General features: G+C 37.2%; 1 protein-coding gene across 1 annotated transcript in view; it reads left to right on the forward strand.

Annotated features, from left to right (window-relative positions):
• LOC126334899 (uncharacterized) overlaps window positions 1–4,658 on the forward strand; it is a 38,016-nt gene extending 33,358 nt beyond the window's left edge. Inside the window, exon 3 of the mRNA XM_049997608.1 lies at window positions 3,721–4,658. Within this exon, the coding sequence (XP_049853565.1) occupies window positions 3,721–3,852 (132 nt within the window). The 3' untranslated portion in view covers window positions 3,853–4,658. The remainder of the gene's footprint in view (window positions 1–3,720) is intronic.
• The last annotated feature ends 17,780 nt before the right edge of the window (window positions 4,659–22,438 follow it).

Genomic DNA, 22,438 nt, shown 5'->3' on the forward strand with positions numbered 1-22,438 from the left:
ATGTAAAATTAGAGAGATTAGAGCGCGCACGGAGGCTTTCAGACAGTCGTTCTTCCCGCAAACCATACGAGACTGGAACAGGAAAGAGAGGTAATGACAGTGGCACGTAAAGTGCCCTCCGCCACACACTGTTGGGTGGCTTGCGGAGTATAAGTGTAGATGTAGATCATTATCAGTAATTTGCACTATTTTGCTGGTTTGCTTAAAAACCTTACAGGACTCTTATTTATCCACTATGAAATGACTGGAAGCTATTTTGAAACCTACACCATATTAGGCATAGTAATGTTTTGTGTTTCTGGTGTTTCCATATTTGTGACCATCCCTGTACATCTGTATAGGCCTATACATACGCTGCAAACCACTGCAAGATGCTTAGTAGAGCATATGTGCCATGTGTTAGACTTTCTTCTGCTCCAGTCTTGAACGGAATACATGAAGAATGACTGCTTAAGCATCTATGTGTGGAGGTGCGTGCTGTAGTTAGTCTTTGTAATATTTTGTGACTTGCAAATATCTCTAGATTCTTTGTTTAACATTGGTTCTTGAAATTTTGTAAGCATGAGATAATTTGCTCCTATCTTAAACATCTGCTTCAAAATTTTGCTTCTTCAAAATTTTCATTATTCTCTCCTGTAATTCAAACAAACCTCTGACCACTCATGTCTCCTTCTTTGTATATGTTTATCCAGTCTCTTCTGAATGCTTTCTTCCACTGCTATTAGCAACTTGTTCCTTGATCTTCCTCTTAGTATCTAACCTTTGGTCTACATCTTCTGCATCACCCTAGGCATCCTTGTCACACCCATTCTCTTCTCATGCCCATACCTTTAAATCTTCCTTTTAACAATCTTCTCATGTAAGGATTCCTTAAGTGTTATCTCCTAAATACATTCATTTCTCATCTTTCCCATTTTTGTTCCAGCTATCCAACTTATCAAAAACTTTGTTTCACTTGCTCACATTTTTTTTTTCTCTCCTTCATGACCAAGGTTTCAGTGTATACAACAAAACTGGTGTATAATACATTTGGTATATCACCTACTTACTTTTCTGGGGGACACTGTTCTGTAGCACATTATTCCTCTCTCACTTATAAAGTTATTACCTTGCCTTGCACATTCACTTGTCTCCTGTCATTCTTCCAATTCCTATATTATGTACCCAGTTCTCCTCCATTTTCAACTGTTCTACACCCACTGTCATGTTTACTATATGTCTATCCTTTTTATCTTGTTCTGACCACCAGCTCATATTTCATTGCTTTAAATTTTAGTACATACTCTTACACAATTTCTTCTCAAATACCTACTCGGTCCAGTATTTTCTCCTTGTTGTTCCCACTCAACATCAAATCATCAACAAAAGACATTGCTGATACATGTGATCAATACACCATGTTTTCTTAGTGCTTGTCCTCTTGACAGTTTACCATTGGTGTTTTGACAGTGTGTATGTTTTTCTGTATTGTTGTACATACAATATTGCAAAAAGACATGTTTTTATATTTATCCCTGTCAAGATCATACCCAGGGTCAGAGTTAGAAGAGGGGGAGGGGGGGCAGGGGGGGGGGGGGGCATGCAGCTCATACTAGTTTCAGGGGGTTTGGAGGAAACACATCGCAATTTCTTACAAAATTAAAATTCAAAACTATTGGTAACGGTATTTATTAATCACCACACATATTAAAGCTACCACTTCTTAGGTTCTTCATTATACTTAAGGGAGAGAGAATAGTTTATATGAGATATGTACTCATAATTTTACTGTCAGCCACATAATTTTCAAATATCGACATGTAAATACTTTCTGTTCAGATTTTTGATATATTTTGACTTTGGTTGGTAACACAAGGAAAAACATCACTAACTGATAGTAAAATACTGCTGGAAGATTTTAGAATCCAGAGTCGACTCACATTTTCAGTTGCCAGAATGGTAATGGTTGGAAAGGTAGTGACATACGATTCCTGATCCCAAACTGTGTAACAATGTCCAGACTCGAGTCTCAAATCTGTCTGCAGTGGCTCGTTGACTGGGTGTAAGTGGCACTGTTGTTGATGAAGTGTACAATCTATGATAATGTCAAGATCAGTAGCACCACTGCTCTGCTTGAGATACATGATCTAGCTGGCTGCCAGGTTCACCTCCCCTTTCCTTTTCATTTCCAGTTGTTTGTACTACACTGTGCAAAAAGTGTAAGGTGTTATGGTTCTTGTAAGCTTTTGTAGAACAGCTGAATGTCATTTCAAAGTGAAACGGAAATATGGTGTAATGTTCTAAGATCCTCCATCCCCATACAGATTTGAGCATTGAGAGTAATTCATACCAGTGTTCAGCACAATGAATCTGACCTTTATTTCTGCTGCCAAGAGGCTACTGATAAGCCTCACTTGAGACTGGCAAATGCTATAAGCAACCAGTTGTGTGTGGTATATATGTCACAGGGCCAAAAACGTATAGTGCAGTGACAAATATAGTGGCCACTATGGTGTCTCAATGAATGTAAAAAATGTTTGGTATGTTTAATTTCTACAGATGCATTTGTAAGATAAGATGTGCCCCATCTCTTTTGGAAAAGGCTTGGGTTTCTTGTTGCTCTAGTGGAATTGTTTCACAAAGACTTTCAGTACTATGACTGCTTACCTACAGCCTATGATAGGAGATGAGTTCTGGAATGAGTGTTGCATTCATGAACACACAAAGTGGTTTTTAATGGTGTGATTTTGTGAAAAACATTATCTCTCTCTCTCACTCTCTCTCTCTCAATTGTTACTAGAGGAAGGTTTCTTCAACAAACCCATAACCAAATTTTAACTTATAAAACTTTGAAGTTGAGGGAACATGAAACTCCAATCTTTCTTAATGCCAGCATATTCTAAGAGATTTCTTTATTAAATAATTGATGCACAGCAAAATGTACTGTAATTAAGACAAAAGCAAAAGCTCTTATAATAATATGAAATGTCTAATTTACAAGGTCATGACACATCACTATCAAATTGAAGATAAGAGGACAACATCTTTATTCCTACAATTCTAATGGGATCATTTAAGCAAGTTCAACAGGGATTTCATCATCACTAATAACAAACACTGTCATCTAATGGTATCTAATGCTTCCAAAAACTGGGAAAGCTTACACTACCTTTCTTTGTTTCATTTAAAAATTAATGATATCTTAAACTATGATAGATAATCTGTTGACAGAGTAACTTAGTAATAAATGTGGATAAAAAATGAGGTACAAATGAAGTCTACTGACAGACAATCTTATGACACACTTGCACATAAAACAGCCAGTTAAGGAATTTCAGGAGATCAGTTTTTCTGTTGGTGACAAATTACTACTTGCTTTATGGTTTACTCTTAAAACTTAATGTTACTTTCACATTTCACACTATCATATAGCAATGCCTGCTATGGAAAAACAGCAGAATTCCTCAGGAAAATTTTGTATATGTCTCTAAAGGCAAAAAGATTTACAGTGAAACACTTGCAATTCTACATGGGTGATTTGGAAGTGCATTTGAGTGACTAGACTTTGCGACACTTCAGTTCTTTACCTATAGAACTGATATGCTACCTGTAGTCATAGCAACTATAATAATGACATAATTCAATATAACACCGAAACGAAACTACAGCGGATGAAAGGAGCAGTAAATGTAAGTCTCAGCATGTAAACCTTGTCTACATCATTATTTTTTCATGTTTCAGCCCAATGTGGAGCGGTTATGCCAGCTCTGTGCAGCCTCAACCAAGTCCCCCATGGTGTATCCAATGTGCTGCAATGACATGGAGGATGTGCAGGTGTGGTGCATTCGGTATCTCAGTTTTGGCATCCAGTGAAGAGTACCTCAGTAGCCTTCCGATCCACCAGTGCCACTAAATTATTTTTGGACAATGCACTCACAAACATTGACAGCAAAGACAATGGTCGATCAGATCTATAATACTAAGTGCTGCCATCAGTTACAGTTTTCAATGGGTTTTTTGAAGACTGTAATACAAACTATTATATTAGGTACTGGAGGCTTTTGTAAGGCAGATTAACATTACAAAAACTGTAGTTTTAATACAGTTGAAGAAGAAACAGAACACAAGACTTCAGGGAAAGTGCTATTCATGCATTATTTTTAATTCTGAGGTACTTAAAACCATAAAGGCTGTGAATTTGATACTCCCACTTTATTTATTTTGTCCCTGTATCTATTTATACGCTCCAAGTTTTGCAATGAAATTGCTCCATGAATGCGCAAAATATGTGATAAGCTATTAAAATATTTATTTTAAAAAGAAAGCCATTGTCTGTCACTAAAAAATGTACTTTCCATGAAAGAATGCTATAGTACACAAATTATATGAAAATATGTAGTGACAATTATTTATGAAGCCTTTGTAGAGGAGTTACATGCTACAAAAGCACAAGCATGTAAAAGAATTATGACTTACTTGTTTAATTAAATGCTGTTTACAAAATGTAATATGTATTGCCAATCAAGATTATTTACTGGCAAATGATGTTTTAAAAATCATAAATAATACAAAAATATTTATATTAGGTATCATGTTATAATGTTATTTATTTATATTTTTATATTATTTATATGAAAACAACTGTGATAATTAAAAAATAAATAATAATATTTACCTAATGTTGTTGAATTAGTATTTTTATTAAAAGTCATATCAATGTTTTCACAGTCACCCTGCTGCTATTTTTAGATGAATTGATAATTACAAAACATTGAGAACTACTGATAATTTAGTACATCCAGATCATCTAACCTAAAAGATGCCAATGGGTTCTTCTTAAAATCAACACTTTCACTTATTACAGTGCTATACAAACAAAAATAGGGACACAGTTACTGTAAACATAGTATTTCATACATTACAAGCACTGATGTTAAACTGATATTAATGAAACACATGTCTAGTAATTGTTTTTGGACATGCAACCTCTCTTTAAGAATATCTGTCTTTTTCTATACACTCCTTGGTGGTCAGATGTTAATAATTCCAAAATCTGTTGCAATTATATGAGTCCTATATGAACATCTTCCAAACAAAGTAGTATATTTTTAATTTTGAAGACATACATATATACACTGTACCTTGCTGACACTGTAGTTTGATAAATGTTCAGGAATCATGCTTCTTAAATGTTAGAAACTGCAGTGCCACATGTCTTACCAGAAAGTCTCACACATCTTTACCACCAAATTACCTTAAAAATACATCATTAAATTTCATTTGAAAACAAAATTATTAAGAAACCTTACTCATTTGATAGTATCAAACTGTGAGCTGGACATTATTTAACTCCAAATCTCTGATTTTCATAAGCATCATTGAATCTATGAACTTAATGTTAGTCAACTCCTTTGACTCTACTGATGAGTATATTTACGGAAACTCTTCAAATTAATAATTTAGATAGTTTAGGCAGTTTTACAATTAAAATTATTATTAAAATATTTTTTCCACCTGGGGACAACTATCTCCAAATTATCTCTCTCTCTCTCTCTCTCTCTCTCTCTCTCTCTCTCTCTCTCTCTCTCTCGCTCACTCTCTCTCTCTCATAGCACTGCCACAAGTGTGGCCTTTTGAAAGTGTGTGCATGCATCACTGCATTCCTCGTCTCTTGGGTAGATCACAGATTCTTAAGATGTCCATGCTGTCCTCCTTGTCCGCTGGGCTCTGGCTGAGGTGGCATATGGTCTGAAGTGCTTCGGGCATGGATACAGTCTGCACTCACCTTCAAATGTCAAACTATACAGCAACACCAGGATTGTTTCCATGTTGACCTCCAGCATTTGCTCTGGTGACAGTGCTCATGGTTCTGATGATACTGATATCAGCAGTTGCTCAGGAACAGGTGACAGAATCTCTGATGATGGTGTCAGAAGCAATAGAGGAACTACTGGTTCAGCCACAGAGAACAGATGCCCTCACCCATGTGGGAGTGGAGAACCGGCAGCAGCAGGTGATGTGACAGCCACTGTGGATGAACTTGGAGGTGATGTTGTGGCATCAGGGGGCATCTGGCCATCCATGTGAAGGTGAAGCTGATCATAGTGCCTCGAGCAGAGGTTGTCCTCTGTGCAGATATCACAGAGATGCTGTCCCCAGCATCTGGTGATCACCGTTGGAATCCATTTAGGGTGACTTCCAAAATTGCACACTCAGCTGGAAAAGGTGCGGTGATTGCACAGGTTGATGTCCAGGTGGAGGATGCAGGAGGTGTAACAGTGTCCTTGGCACCTGTGTCCTTGGCACCTTGACACCTGTGGAATAGCTCCACCAGGCTCTTCTTGCCAAATGATGTGAAACTGTACCAACATACTTTTCTGAACATTTGCACTAGGCATGGAACAGTGGGGGCAAGGAGTGATGGATACTATGGAGTCACAAAATGCTGAAATTTCTTGCAATAAAAATTATGGACTTTTATCAGATGCTAATATCATGGGCAAGCCTTCAAGTGAAAAAATTTTGGACAAGGATGCAACCGTGGCAGTGTGGATGTGGAAACACAATGACCAACACACAAAAAATGAGAATACATGTCAATGACCAACAGCCAATAAGTGTTGAGAAAGATGCCAGTGAAACCCATATCTATATATGTTCTCATGCAAGTGATTGCATCATCCAAAGAGACAACAGTTCCCAGGGAGCTGTTTGGGGCATCATACATTGTGAACAAGACACAACCAGGAGGGTAATGTCACTGTCCAAGCTGGGACAAAACACATGTTCATGGGACAACATTGTTGTGTGTGATACACCCCAATGATCTGCATGTAATAAGTGGGGAAGCTCTGAAGAAAGCACTGAGGGGATCACTACATGAGGGGCTGTGTGATTCATGTGTAAAAGTAAAACACCATCCACAATTGAGCTGCTCGGGGGAACACAATGGTAAGCGCCATCGCCGTGTATTTTGCGGTAGATGGCTAATGACACCAACTGTGGGATGCACAATGCAGTAAACTTACTAGTAGTTCCAAATTCACTCAACAGATGTCAGGGCCGAGCTTAATGGTAAGTGCCAATGTCCGTCTGTTGCGGAAACATAATGGTAAGTGACAGAGAGAATGGCAGCAAGTAAAAACATCTCTGAGATTATGGCAACAGTGAACATGGCAGAAGACGAGAAATATACTTCCAATGATACTAATATCTTCGAGAGGGATCCAGAATACATTCCTAATGATTCAGATGACTCATAGGTATGTTATTTTGTAAATATACTGTCTTTAGTATGTTTCACGAACATAATGGTAAGTGCATGTACATACCATTATGTTCCTGAAGTATGTTAATTTTGAGGTTATTTTTTTTTTTTTTTGGCTAAGTGGTGTATGAATGCACATTTCTCATTCATATTGTTACATGTAATAATAATAATGGTAATGGTAATAGTAGTTTTCATTGTTATACAGGTTAATAGCGAATCAGATCATATTGCCCAAAACAACGAACAGTGTATCGCTCCTGCAGAAACCATTCAGGAACAGATAGAGGTCATCTCGGAAAAGGTGCTGCTGTGGCCAAAATAAGAACTGGAACATGGTACTGTTTTGCAAATTGGTAGATTTCGTGTGATTGAACACCACTTCCCCGTGGTAGGGCACACGCTGTTGCCATCCGATAGAGATTTCGCGACAATTGTTTTTACATTCGCCGACAAGTACAAGATGTGTACAGTCCAGATCAGTGGTGCGAGATCATCAAGAAGTCGGCTAAGAAGAATCCATTGCTCGTATATAATATGAAAAGAGAGGATTTCTATCAAATACGATACTCTAAAAAAGCGTTTGTCTTCAGAAAGAAGACAGTTCATGGTCGAGATGTCAACCTAAGGAAAGTATGTAAGTGGAAGGTGACCTCCGAATATCCATCATCTTTATTCATCAGCAAGACATTTTGTCATGACATTTGGCATGAAATAAGCTTCAGGAAAAGTGGAAGGCAAGGACCAGTTCCTATGCTTTGACTTAAATACAATGGAACAAGGCTTATTGAAAAGAAGAAAGTTGCTGACGTCCTGTCGCTCCTAAATTACATACCTCCTGTCCACCATGGATTTATCCTGTCACTAAAGCCAACAGTTTTGAATGAAAAAGACATTAGTAATGAGAGTGATGAATGATTTTGCAGTTTCAGTAAAGTATTGAAGACTTACTGTAAAATTTAATATGCAATGTCCTATCACTCTGTGTTGTTAATGGTGTATGGTAATGTAATAATTTTTGTATATTTCATTTGTTTTAGTCACTTCTGAGTTTCATTTATGTTTGTATAGTAGAAGATAGATGTTAGAATCACTACAAAATAAAGGAACTGTTCAAAAGAAATTATTCAGATTTGCAGATCAATTGAAACTTTAGATGCGCCGTATCATAAAACTGTGATTTTGGTGCTTACCATTTTGTTCCCCCAAGCAGCTCAATTGAGAATTGATGTCAAAATTTAAAAAAAAAGGTGGTGAATCTGGCCAGCCATGTTGTACGAATGTTATGACCTTTCCCAAAACGAGATCCAAAACTACAGTCTTTGTGATCCATCTGTTAGTTACAGGAAAATGGTCAACTGTCTGCTGCTCAATGACATCAGTGTGGAAACAGAGCAATTCCTCCTGATCAAATCCTGGGTCTGGACCGGCTGGCAGGTGGGACAAAGCATGTTGATTTGTAGGGCCAGAATGAATCCTGTAGTTGTAATGTGAAAAGAATAGGACCCATTGTTGAATGCAATGTGACACTTTATCTGATAACAAGGCAGAAGGACTGAATAAGGAAACCAATGATTTGCGAACTGTGACCAGGTGGAATTTGGTACCATACAGAAACACATGGAATTTCTTCACAGCTTATACAATGCTCGAAGCTTCTTTTTCTATCTGAGAGTACCTAGCTTGAGCATGAGTCAGCATTTTGGAGACATAAACAGTAGGCCACTCACAGCCATTGAGATATCTAAGAGCTAGTACCGCCCTAACCCACACTGTGAAGTGTACATCATAACGGCCAAGTGGAGGCCTGGTTGGTACGTCACAAAGCAGGGTGCAGGCTGCAACATACTCTTAAGGGTGGAAAACACAGTTTCACATGCTGGCAACCATTGAAACTGAGTCCTTTCGCACAGCAGTGTATGTAATGGCTACGTGATTGTTGCTGACCCAGGCAAAAATTTATGGTAGTAGATGATTTTGCCTGGTAAAACCTGAAGCGGAAGCAACACAATAGCAGAAACATGTTAATGCAGGGGTTTGAGACCCTCGCGAGAAACTTCAAACCCAATATAAATTAAAGAAGGTTGAAAACACTTACATTTTGTTATATTACACTCTGAATACAGCTGCTTGCAGGACATAAAAAATTGTAAGGAGATTTTGAAAATATTCCTCAGTGGAGGCACTACAAACTACCATGTCATCCAAGTAGTTTGTATAACCCAGCACAGACACTGTAAGCTGTTCCAAAAAATGTTGAAAAATAGTAGGAGTACTGGTGACTCCAAAAGGCAACCACAAGTATTGGTAAAGTCCAAAAGGCGTATTTACAACTAACATATGCTGTGACGGTATCTAATGCAAGTTGTAAATAGGCATCTGACAAGTCAATTTTTGAGAGAGATTGATCACCTGATAACTTTGCAAAGTGTTCATCAGGGCATGGTATCAGGTATGTGTCCACTATAGATTGTGCATCCACAGAAACCTTAAAATCGCCGCAGAGGTGTAACCAGCCTGATGGTTTCTTTACTGTAACTAATGGGGTAGACCCTTCACTTGATGCAATAGGCTGAACAACACCAGATTCCATGAGATGATCTAGTTTATCTTTGATTTGTTCCATGAGTGGTTTTGGAACTGGAAGGGCCCAGAAATAATGAGGATGAGGCCAAGCAGAAGGTTTAATGGTAATGTGCACTTGAAAATTGTTGGCACAACCCAATCCAGGAGAAAACAAAGAGGAAAACTCAGAACAAAATGCCTCTAACTGAGCATATGGAACTTGTTCAGGCACTAAATTCGCTTCATCTGGAATGGTAAAATCAAACAACATAAAAGCAGCTAATCCAAAAAGATTCCCCATTCATGTGTTTCTACAGCAAAAAATTTAAATGACTAAACTACTGACTTATAGGTTAGTGGGGCAGAGAATTAGTTGAGAATATGAATACTCTTTTGTTGTAATTTACTAACTTTTATGACACAGGGAGAAGCACAGGGGAGCTCAAGTTCATATAAGGTTGTGAGTTTAACAAGGTTACCACAGCTCCTGTATCCACTTGCATGTGCAGAACTTTATGAAAAATCATAACATCAATGAGAAGCTTCTTTGATGCAACAGAAACAGCTGATAAAACGTTTACGTCCATGTCCACACCAAGGTCAGAATTACAAACATAAGTAATGTGACCCTTTTTGTTGCAGTTATGGCGGGCAGCCCAGTGTTTTGGGCAGCCTGGGCACACCTGGTTAATGAAACAATAAGGACAAGACAGGAGCATGGATGCTTATATTGCTGTTTACTGACCTGTTTACTTTGTTAGTGTGGCTGCTGCTGTGAGTGAGGCCGGTCACCTTGATGCTGTGATTGTGTGCGGACTGCCATGACCATGTCTATGCCCTACAAACTATCTGAGGCTCTGTGCAGAGGAGTTGGCTGGATTGATGATACCTCACATCATGACGCAATTTGGTTACCTGCAGCTCACAACACCTCAGATGACTGTTCAATAGCTAAAAACCTCAGAGAGAGATGGATTTTCACACTGGAGGGCCTGTTCCCCCACACAATCTGGAGCTAAACAGATGATATTATGTCTCACCATTTAATAAGCATACAGCTCTTTATGCACATCAGACACAAAATGACGACAACAACTTAACCAATATGGTTCAGTTACCCATGCTCAATAGGACTAATGTGGTTGCTTCCTACAGTGGTAAAACTCAACCTGGGATGCAATTACATGGGAGCACCTTGTAACGGGACATCCTCCTCTAGAATTACTTTTCATCAACAGCAGTTGTCAATACCATTAATATCATTTTCGAATTCCGGACAGGTCAATAGTATCTCAGTTGCTTTTCTGAAAACTTTCATATGATTTTATGCACAGTATGTTATATTTCAAGCTAGAATTTATGAAGTACTAGTTTTGAATGTACAGTTAACTTCTTGTTTTTTAGAAACATTTGAAATTATGGATTACTGCCACACTTAAAATTTCTATTATTAATTATGAAATCTGGTACTGTGTACTATATTATTTGAAGGGCATGGGGAAATATAATGGTAACCCACATTGGCCATGAGTGGAGATATTCAATTGGAAAACTTTAAAAAATATTTCATTCATAAGTTATGGCAGGTTGATAGACACACAAACAAACACAAACATACACACAAAATTCAAGCTTTCACAACCAATGGTTGCTTCATCAGGAAAGAGGGAAGGAGAGGGAAAGACGAAAGGATGTGGGTTTTAAGGGAGAGGGTAAGGAGTCATTCCAATCCCAGGAGCGGAAAGACTTACCTTAGGGGGGAAAAAAGGACAGGTATACACTCGCACACACACACATATCCATCTGCACATACACAGACACAAGCAGACATTTGTAAAGGCAAAGAGTTTGGGCAGAGATGTCAGTCGAGACGGAAGTACAGAGGCAAAGATGTTGTTGAAAGACAGGTGAGGTATGAGCGGCAGCAACTTGAAATTACCGTAGGTTGAGGCCTGGTGGATAACGAGAAGAGAGGATATATTGAAGGGCAAGTTCCTATCTCCGGAGTTCGGATAGGTTGGTGTTAGTGGGAAGTATCCAGATAACCTGGACTGTGTAACACTGTGCCAAGATGTGCTGGCCGTGCACCAAGGCATGTTTAGCCACAGGGTGATCCTCATTACCAACAAACACTGTCTGCCTGTGTCCATTCATGTGAATGGACAGTTTTTTGCTGGTCATTCCCACATTCACAGTGTAGGCAGGTCAGTTGATAAATGACGTGGGTGCTTTCACACATGGCTCTGCCTTTGATTGTGTACACCTTCCGAGTTACAGGACTGGAGTAGGTGGTGGTGAGAGGGTGCGTGGGACAGGTTTTACACAGGGGGTGGTTACAAGGGTAGGAGCCAGAGGGTAGGGAAGGCGGTTTGGGGCCTTTTTTCCCCCTAAGGTAAGTCTTTCCGCTCCCGGGATTGGAATGACTCCTTACCCTCTCCCTTAAAACACACATCCTTTCATCTTTCCCTCTTCTTCCCTCTTTCCTGGTGAAGCAATCGTTGGTTGCGAAAGCTTGAATTTTGTGTGTATGTTTGTGTTTGTTTGTGTGTCTATCAACCTGCCAGCGCTTTCGTTTGGTCAGTCACATCATCTTTGCTTTTAGATATATTTTTCCCACGTGGAATGTTTCCCCCTATTATATTCATTCATAAGTTATTAATATTTTATTATTTATGCAACTGGTAGTCACTGTACAACACCGTAAGCACACAGATCAATGGAAAAAATACAAACTTTGAGTTAATAATGTCCAAATCTCTATAGTTTCCTAGCTGTGGCAAACATATTATGTGGCATACCATTGTTTCCCTGCAACACAGGACAGCTGAAAATTCTCACACTTTGTCTGCAGATGAATCTACACATTCATCCTCATTTGTAGATGTCTAAATAGTTTTTATGGCTTTGTAGAATTTGTTATAAATAGGTGGTATCCAGTTCAGTGCAGATATATTGTTTCTTCTTTGAGTCAAGTGGAACTGACCCAGAATACTTCTTTTGAAGACTTGAGAGAGGCAACCTCCTTTGTGTAAACTGACTTTCAGCCAGTCTTCCCCATGAAATGTATTTGATATAAACAAGATTCATGTTCCATCTGCATCGAGGAGGAGCCGTACAGCATCTCAGATAACACCTTGTGCCCTTCTACTGAGATATCCTAATGACTAAATGTAGATCTCATGTCACCGATGCATACAAAATCTTCTGATCGCTTAACATGGACCCAAAATAGTCACTTTTGGCCACACTTCTTCAACATGTCCACCCAGTTTTGAGAGACATATACAAACTGCACATGTCAGCGAACATACTGCTCCACAACAGCAAAATCTCGATCGCTTGGCAATATGGAATGTCCAGGGAGTGGGAAGTAGTGCTCAATGGTGGAAAATCTTCCTTTTGCTATGAGCAGCATCCAAACAAATAGAATGTTCCAGTTTTAATACTGCCCAGAGCAGTTGTCTGAAATTGCAATCAACTTATTCCCTTATATATTGTGATCTTCAAAGTACTTCAGTAAACAGCTACCTGGTTCCTCTGAACCCCTTGATGCTACCATTTCGTCCCAAACAAAGAAATGACCTGGTGATGAATTACAGGGATGAATGCTGAAGTTATATGTCCACAGTTTCCTCTTATAGAACATTGGACCTGTAGAGAGTTTAGGAGTGGAAAATGCCTGTTGTAGGTCGAAAGTTATAACATGAAAGTCTTTATCAAACACTTCCTTCTCTGTTTGCACATTTATATTATCTTGGCATGCCTGGGATATTCTGAGATGTTATTCCTTCTGTATATTAATTTCTCTTAATTTTTCCAGGTCGTTTTTTGCTTCCAACAGTTGAATTTCATTTGAATCACATGTTGGGCAAGTATACGATTTTGACAGTTTGAATGAAATATTGAATGAAAATGCGATGATACTTATTAAAAGATATAGACTTTGCTTTGATATCAGCACAGTACCGGTATTTATCTTTATAATGGTTGTAGCAACTTTGCATGGAATATTCCATAGACACACAGAATTTTTCACTATTGTCTTTTCTGCTATAGTGACTTTTATATTTTGGAATACCTTCTATATGTTTTTTGACCAATTGCATGTCTTCCTCTGAATAGGCATGTGGTCTATTCTTGTGTTTGACTCTTCTATCTTCTGGTGGAATAATAGCCCCTGCTCACATTTTGGATTGATGTGTTTTCTACTCTACCTCTTTTGTGCTGCAAACCACTGATGCTTTTTTTTTTTTTTTTTTTAATAGATTACAGACATCAGTGCTTTTGCCATCTTCTGTATTGTACAGTGTTGTTATGCCTGCTAATTTCATTGCCTGTATATTTTATTTTTATGGGTTCTAGCTGCTTGGAACCAAAGAAATAAGCATTTTCTCTATCAAAGTCCCCATTTTCCAGAATGACTTGTTTATACACTGCATAAGCTTCTCCCCAATCCGTTCAAACCACTTTTTAGATGATTTACAGGAAATACCAACTAAATTTCTCGCCTGGGTCACTGTACCTTCTTTTGTAGTAAATTCAAGTCCACTATTCCTTGCAAGTTTCTTCTGTTGTTGTTTGTTCACTAGCTTTTTTCTTTTTCTCAATGTTTTCATTGTGACATCTTTAATCCTAGGGTCAATTTGAGTGAGAAATGTGTGACATGCCGTAGGATCATTAGTTCTGGGGTATGGTGTGATGGGTGCTGTAGTTTCTTTCATTGGGGCAAATGTAGTGGCACGGGAAATGGCTCACCAGTGGTATTGTAGGATCTGCAGTAGAGATAGGAAAATACTGGAATAGGAAGGGAAAATTGCAGTTCTTCAAGTTGACCTAGACAAGGCAAGGGAGGATATGGACAGGTGGGAATTGGCAACAGGTAATAGGGGGAACAGGCAAAGGAGAGCATCAGACAGATTTGTCATAAATCTTGAAAACAGATTTAACTTGTTGCCTCAGTCAGAATCGGATGACCCTCATGTAGATGAAGCTGTAGAAAGGGCACAACAAGCTTTCAAGGACTTAAAAAGGTAGGGAAATTTGTAAAGAGAAGGAAAGTTCTGTTGTTTGATAGTTCCCATGGTAGAGGTGTTGGCCAACTACTGAAGGAATATCTAGGTCTAGAGTACCAGGTCACAAACTTTTTCAAGCCTAGTGCAGATCTGGGTCAGGTAACAGAGGATGTAGGATCTTTATGCAAGGATTTTGCAAAAGAGGATGCCGTGGTTATAGTGGGTGGTGCAGGAAATAGCACTGACAGAGGCTCTGAATATTCCATAAAGAGTGCCCTGGTGAAGATAGCATCAGCAACAAAGCATACGAGTGTGGGATTTGTGTCTGTGTTGAGACGCCATGATCGGCCTCATTTGAACTCTTCCGTAGGGAGGGTGAACTTGGAGTTGGAGTGGCTGCTTAGGACAAATGTAGGGTCCCATATTGTTTTGATTCCTGTGGATGCTATCGATAGGTGGGACTACACTACACATGGCCTTCACCTCAATAGGAAAGGGAAGGGAAAACTGTTCGGGGTGATTGCAGAAAACTTAAGGGGCGGGACAGTGTCAGAAGTGGTAAAATACCAGTGGTCACAGGTGTCAGAGGCATGCCTTTTTTTAGGATAGGGAAGGGGGAGAGAAAACGAATTTTAAGAGAGATTGGCAGACACACTCAGTTTGAGAAAACAAATGAACAGGAGTCAGATTTTAGCATACAGCCTCCATTTAAACAATTTTTAACAGAAAGTAATCAGAAACTGCCAGTTCATCTTCACCAAAGCAGTTATAATCCCATAAGTATCCAGTATCAGTTAACTTTATTACACCAGAACATTCCGGGACTCAGAAAGAAAGTTGATGAACTACTCATTTGTATCCATGAAATGAATTCATCTAACCAAATTTACATAATCTGCCTCTCTCAACATCAAGTGACCATTGGTATAGATATGTTAGACATTTCAGGATTTAAGCTAGCTTCCTACTTCTGCAGAGTAGATATGGATGGAGGAGGAGTTGCCACATTTATTAAAACCTGTCATAAATTCAAGAACATTGGCATTAATAAATTATGTTTAGAGCAGCATCTAGAAGCATGTGCAACAGAAGTAGAGTTCCATCACAGATCATATATAATAGTAACTATTTATCAAGCACCTGCAGGAAATTATAATCTATTCATAAATCATCTGGAAGCTATTTGGGCTATTTAACAGGAAGAAACAAAGAAATTTTAATTGCTGGTGAATTTAATACAGATTTTCTAATGCAATCTTCCAGTAAACATTTACTGCAGTTAGTAATGTTGTCTTTCAAACTAACTCACACTGTAAACTTTCCAACTAGGATCATTAAATCCTCAAGGACAGCTATTGATAACATTTTTATAGACAAATCAAAGGAAAAAAATCATATCATAAAACGTGTTATAGATGGACTATCAGATCATGACATGAAGCTCCTTATTTTAGATGTAAATTCTAAGCAGATTATCAAGACTGCTAAATCTGAGTACAGGAGAGTAGTCAATCAACCAAAAATTGAGTGTTTTAGAAAACTGCTGAAAGATATGGACTGGAAAGACGTTTATAGTGCTCATGACATGAATGAAAAATATAACACATTCAGGAACAATGTCAGTACCATGTTTGAAAACTATTTTCCTCTAAAAGTTACTCAAATTAAACAGAAGTCTATAATAAAACCATAGATTACACAAGGAATAAAGATTTCCTGTAAGACAAAAAGGAAAATGTATCTGTCGACCAAGAATAGCTCCAATGCTGATGATTTAGTTAAATACAAGAAATACTGCAAAATGTTAAAAAAAAGTAATTCAGACATCTAAACAAGTGCACTACGAGAAGAAGATAGCAATGTCAGGGAACAAAATAAAAACAACATGGGATATAGTGAAAGAGGAGACTCGTAGAACCAGAAAGGAACAGGAGCAAATAGCACTACGGGTAGATGACACATTAGTAATCGATGGGCAGAGTGTGGTAAATCTATTTAACAAGTACTTTATATCCATTACTGATAGAATGGGATTGTCAGGATCAATAAATAATGCCCTTGAATATCTGAAACTAGCCTTTAAAAGTAGCTTCAGGTACATGCATATGTCACTCACTTCACCAAAAGAAATAACTTCCATAATAAAATCTTTAAAAATAAAGCATTCTAGTGGTTACGATGAAATATCAACAAAGTTAATTAAGGCATGTTCTTGTGAGTTTAGTACAATTCTGAGTTCCTTGTGTAACCAGTCAATTACAACTGGGACATTTCCTGGCTGGCTAAAATATGCAGATGTTAAGCCTCTATTCAAGAAAGGGGATAAAGAGGTACCATCAAACTACAGACCGATTTAACTTTTTTCAGCATTCTCAAAAATTTTAGAAAAAGTAATGTACAGGCAGCTTCTCAACCATCTGACCACAAATAATATATTATCGAGAACACAGTTTGGATTTCTGAAGGGTTCTGATATCGAGAAGGTTATTTACACCTACAGTGAAAATGTACTTAATTTATTAAATAACAAGTTACAAGCAGCAGGTATTTTCTGTGATTCGTCAAAGACATTCAATTGTGTGAACCACAACATCCTTTTAAATAAATTACAATTCTATGGTGTCATGGGCATTGCTGCAAAATGGTTCAAGTCATACCTCGCTAACAGGAAAAAAAGGGTGTCAGTGCAAGGGACTAGTGAATTAAGTCATCTGTCATCATCAGAATGGGAAGAAATTACATGTGGTGTCCCACAAGGACCCATCTTAGGGCCATTGCTTTTTCTTGTGTACATTAATGATCTCTCAGCAGTTACACTGCCAGAAGCAGAGTTCGTTTTGTTTGAAAATGACACAAGTATTGCAATAAATAGTATGCCGAGTGTAGTTCTAGAAAGATCTGCTAATGATATTTTCATGGATATTAATAAATGATTTAAAGCCAACTCATTGACATTAAACTTCGAAAAGACTCACTATATGCAATTCAGAACCTGTAAGAGGTTTCCACCCAGCATATGCATACAGTATGAAGAAGAGCAGATAGAAGAGGTTTAGTCTTAAATTCCTGGTTACAACTTGATAAAAAATTCAGTTGGGAGGAGCACACCACAGAACTGCAGAAACGCCTTAACAAATCTGTATTTGCAATTCGAGTGTTAGCAGACATAGGTGACATAAAAATGAAAAAGCTTGCATACTTTGCCTACTTTCATTCCATAATGTCATATTGCATAATATTTTGGGGTAACTCTTCAAGTCAAACAAAAGTTTTCAGTGTCCAAAAGCTTGTAATACATATTATTTGTGGAGTAAATTCACAAACGTCCTGTAGAAACCTCTTCAAAGAACTGGGTATAATAACTACTGCCTCTCAGTATATTTACTCCTTAATGAAATTTGTGCTAAATAATATATCTCTTTTTCCAACAAACAGCTCAGTTCATACATACAATACCAGGAAGAAAAATGATCTGCACAAGGACTTAAAAGCACTTACTTTAGTTCAAAAAGGGCTCATCTTCAATAATTTGCAAGCAAACATAAAAAAATTTAGTTACAAATAAAGATCAGTTTAAAAGGAGCCTAAAAGACTTACTAGTGGCCAACTCCTTCTACTCCATTGACGAATTTTTTAATAGAAACAAATGATGTATATATCCATACTATTAGTATCGTTATTTCAGCTTTAAAAAAAAAAAAAAAAATTACATGTTCCACATCCACGAGGATCTCCTCAGCATGGAACTATGGAACGAAAAACTAATCTAATCTAGTTCTGTTGTGATCTTCTACATTCTATTAAAAAAATATTTTTGCATGGATAGTCTAATATTAAAAAAGTGCTGTTAACCAATAAGATGGTAACTTCATCAATGATAAGATGAATAAATTGGTAACCCACAACTACAAGAATTTTTTTTTTTAAAAACATCCCATGATTTACAGATGACAATGTAGTTGCATTAAAAGATGAGTTGACTCTATCTTCATATGAAAATCTTTTAAAAAAAGTTGAATATGGAAATAAAATAGTAGACTAACTAGCTAGCACAAAGATAATGGTAAGCAGCAAATAACAATATGATTTCGAAAACAAAACTTACTTGACTTGCAGTAGAATTAATATAAGTAGAATCTTTTATCTCCTCATTTAAATTGAAATCTGGATCATTAATGTCATCATCGAAACAGTCAGAATCACTAAAATCACCACACAATTCACTTAAAATTACAAAAATATCACAACTTCCCTCACTACAATCTCCTGTTGCCTCCATTTTGAATTTGTATGTTACCATTGTTTCTCACCAGCGTATGTGGGTTCCCACAGAAACACATCAACAGTGTGCTGCCACCTGTCATCAATATGATGAACACGTTACACCACCTAGCGTAGTCCAAGTTAATCATTGTCTTACTGTACTTGGTTTGAAAAATTCAAATTTGAGGGTTACAATTGTCTTTCCCCATACCCTTCATTTCTGGATTCATTTATGAAATAATAATCAAAATTAATAATGTAATGGAAACCAGTAGAATTCCATTTATTACGACAAATTGTAAACCCTTTGGAATATTGTTATTTCTGCAGAGTCTGGGGGTTGTAAGCAAGCCTCAGATGTAATTGGATGTATTTTTTTCAATTCAAGTCAGTTTTTATTATCGCATACCATGCCTTATACAATCAAAGACTGTGACATAGGTGACTTGTCAGTTTTACACTATATATAATAATACTAAAAATAGACAATAAACTAATAATATATATGGTGTAACATCTTCAAAGAGGTATTTTAATTACAATTATAATGCACTGTTGCCATACACGAAATCTTCTACACTATAGTACCATTTATCTTTCAGATATTTTTCCAGGTCTCTTTTGGTACCTTTTACATTTGGGTCATCCATATCATTCCATAATTTATTTACAAGTTTCATGCCCACGTAGTATGTTTTTTTTTTTTTTCATATGATTTTAAACGGTGGGTAGGTAACATGTAGCTCGTTCTATATCTAGTATCATATTGATGCAAGAAGAAGTTGCCCTCAAAAAGTTGTGGGTTTCTTTTGGTGAAAGTGAGAGTTTCATAGATGTATATGCTTGGAATGCTCATTAGATCTACTTTTACAAATAAAGGTTTACAATGTTGCTTTGGTTTTCCTCCCTCCATTGCTTGGATGATTCTTTTTGTAGTCTAAAAGCTCTAAGTAAATTTGTTTTTTCAGACTCCCAGAAAATTATACTATAATTAATGACTGAAACAAAATATGCATTATATACAGTTTTTCTTACAGCTAAATCGGTAATACTATACAAGATATTCATAATACTATACAAGATATTCATAATACATACAAGGCTATTCAGTCGACCCAATATGTTGTCCACATGGTGACTCCTTAACAGGTTTTTATTGACTAATACACCAAGGAATTTGACACAGTCTGCAGTCTCTAATTTTTTGTCCATGTACTTTATTTCACTTATAGATTGTGCAGATTGTTTTGTGGTGAAATGAACACTTTCTGTTTTTGTGAAATTTAATGTCAAGTTATTGTTTTTGACCCATCCCTCCACCTCCCCAAGTGTTTTTAAATATAGCAAATTAGGTCTACCTCATTTTTACAACAGACTACAGCTGTTGAGTCATGTACATAGAGGGTAGTATCAGACTGGACCTGACATGGCATATCATTAATATAATACAGAGAAAGTAGTGGCCCTAATATTGAACCTTGTGGAACAACTAATTGAGTGTGTTTCCAGCCAGAGAGAAATTTGTTGCCATTGATGTTAACAAGCACTCTTTGTTTTCTGTTTGCCAAGTATGATGACATCCAGCTCAGAGATTTGCCTTGAAAACCACAGTATGCCAATTTTCGGAGAAGTCGGTCATGATTTACTGTGTCAAAGGCTTTGGACAGGTCACAAAAGATGCCTGACACACACATTCTATCATCAAGAAATCTGCTGACTTTTGTGACTAATTCATTTAGTGCATGGATTGTGCTGCAGCCTTTTCTGAAACTATATCGATTGCCTAAGATAATGCTGTTAGATGAATTGTGATTTTCTATCTGATCACATGCAGCTCTTTCAAATATTTTTCAGAAAATTGGTAACAGTGAAATTGTCCTATAGTTCCCCAATTCATCTCGTTTGCCTTTTTTATGTATGGGCTGAACTTCTGCATATTTTAATCGATCTGGGAAACATCGCTCATCAAAAGATTGGTTGATTATGAAAGAGAGTGGATATGCAATACTGTGACGGACTATTTTTATTATTTCAGTGGGGACCTCATCCCACCCTGCAGATTTTGAATTTTTTAGGGACGTATGATTTTGATGACATTTGAGGTGGAAACATGAGAAAACTTAAAACATGGGCAATTGCTGTCTGTTATATTGCGCTTTGTTTTTGGTGGTGAACAGTCACCAAATTTGTTACAGTTTATGAAAAAGTCATTGAATGATTCACAAATGGCACTGGGTTCTGTAACAGCTCTACCATTTATCACTATTTTAGAAGGGCATTTTCTCTCTGCCACACTGCCAACTTCACTTCTTATAACAGAGCAAACAGCTTTTGATTTGTTTTTTTGCATTTGAAATGAAGTTATTATTCGCAGTATGTTTTGATAGTTTAACTATTTTGGCAAATGGTTTTTTGTATGTGCTTACATACTTAAGAAATTGAGGGCTTCGATTTACTTTCGCCTCCACATGCAATTTACTCTTAGTAGCACTAGACACTCCAATTCCTTTTGTTACCCAGGATCTACTTTTTTGGGACCTGGTCCTCACTGTTACAAAAGGGAAGCATTCATTGAATATACCCAAGAATTCAGTTAAAAAGTTATTGTAATTGTCACTTGTGGAAGTGTGTTTGCTGACTGTCCACTTGGTTTGGCTTAGTTTTATGCAAAATACTTCCACATTTTCTTGACTGAAATTCCTACATATTTTTGTTGTGCAGACTGAATTTTGCTTCGGTAGTGATACTCCTAAATCTAGAAGAAACTTTTCTTTTACATAATAATTATTAACTACTCACAATATTGTCAATGCATGTTGCAGAGGTTGCTGCAATTCTTGTATACTGATCAAAATTGAGATTTTGCCTGTGGCCACCAAGTTCTTTAAGGGTGAAGAATTTTTGTCATCAGTCCTTACATCTATGTTGAAGTTAGCACATATAACCACTTTCTTGTACAGTTTCTCACTTTTCAATTTATGTAGCAATGTATCAAACTTGTCTAAAAATACAGAGCTTATATTGTACCCAGGGGTGTGATATATGCTGATAATTAATATGTTATACTCTTTTAAGTCCTATACAACAACTTTCCAATGTACCTTCTTCATTCAGATGGCTAAAATTCTGTCTAATATCATAGTCTACCGTGGAATGAAATAGTATGCAAGAGCATCCACACCCATTGGTCCTACAAAAGCTGGTAGCCAGTTTATAACCTGTAAGTTTATTCAGGAGACTGATATTTTTAGATTTTAACCAATGTTCATTAAGGCATATTACTTTCACAGATTGTTTCACACTTTCTTGCAAAATTTCTATATCATAAAGCTTCCTGATCAATCCTTGAGAC

Source organism: Schistocerca gregaria, chromosome 2 (assembly GCF_023897955.1).
Source record: "Schistocerca gregaria isolate iqSchGreg1 chromosome 2, iqSchGreg1.2, whole genome shotgun sequence".
Lineage (NCBI taxonomy): Eukaryota > Metazoa > Arthropoda > Insecta > Orthoptera > Acrididae > Schistocerca > Schistocerca gregaria.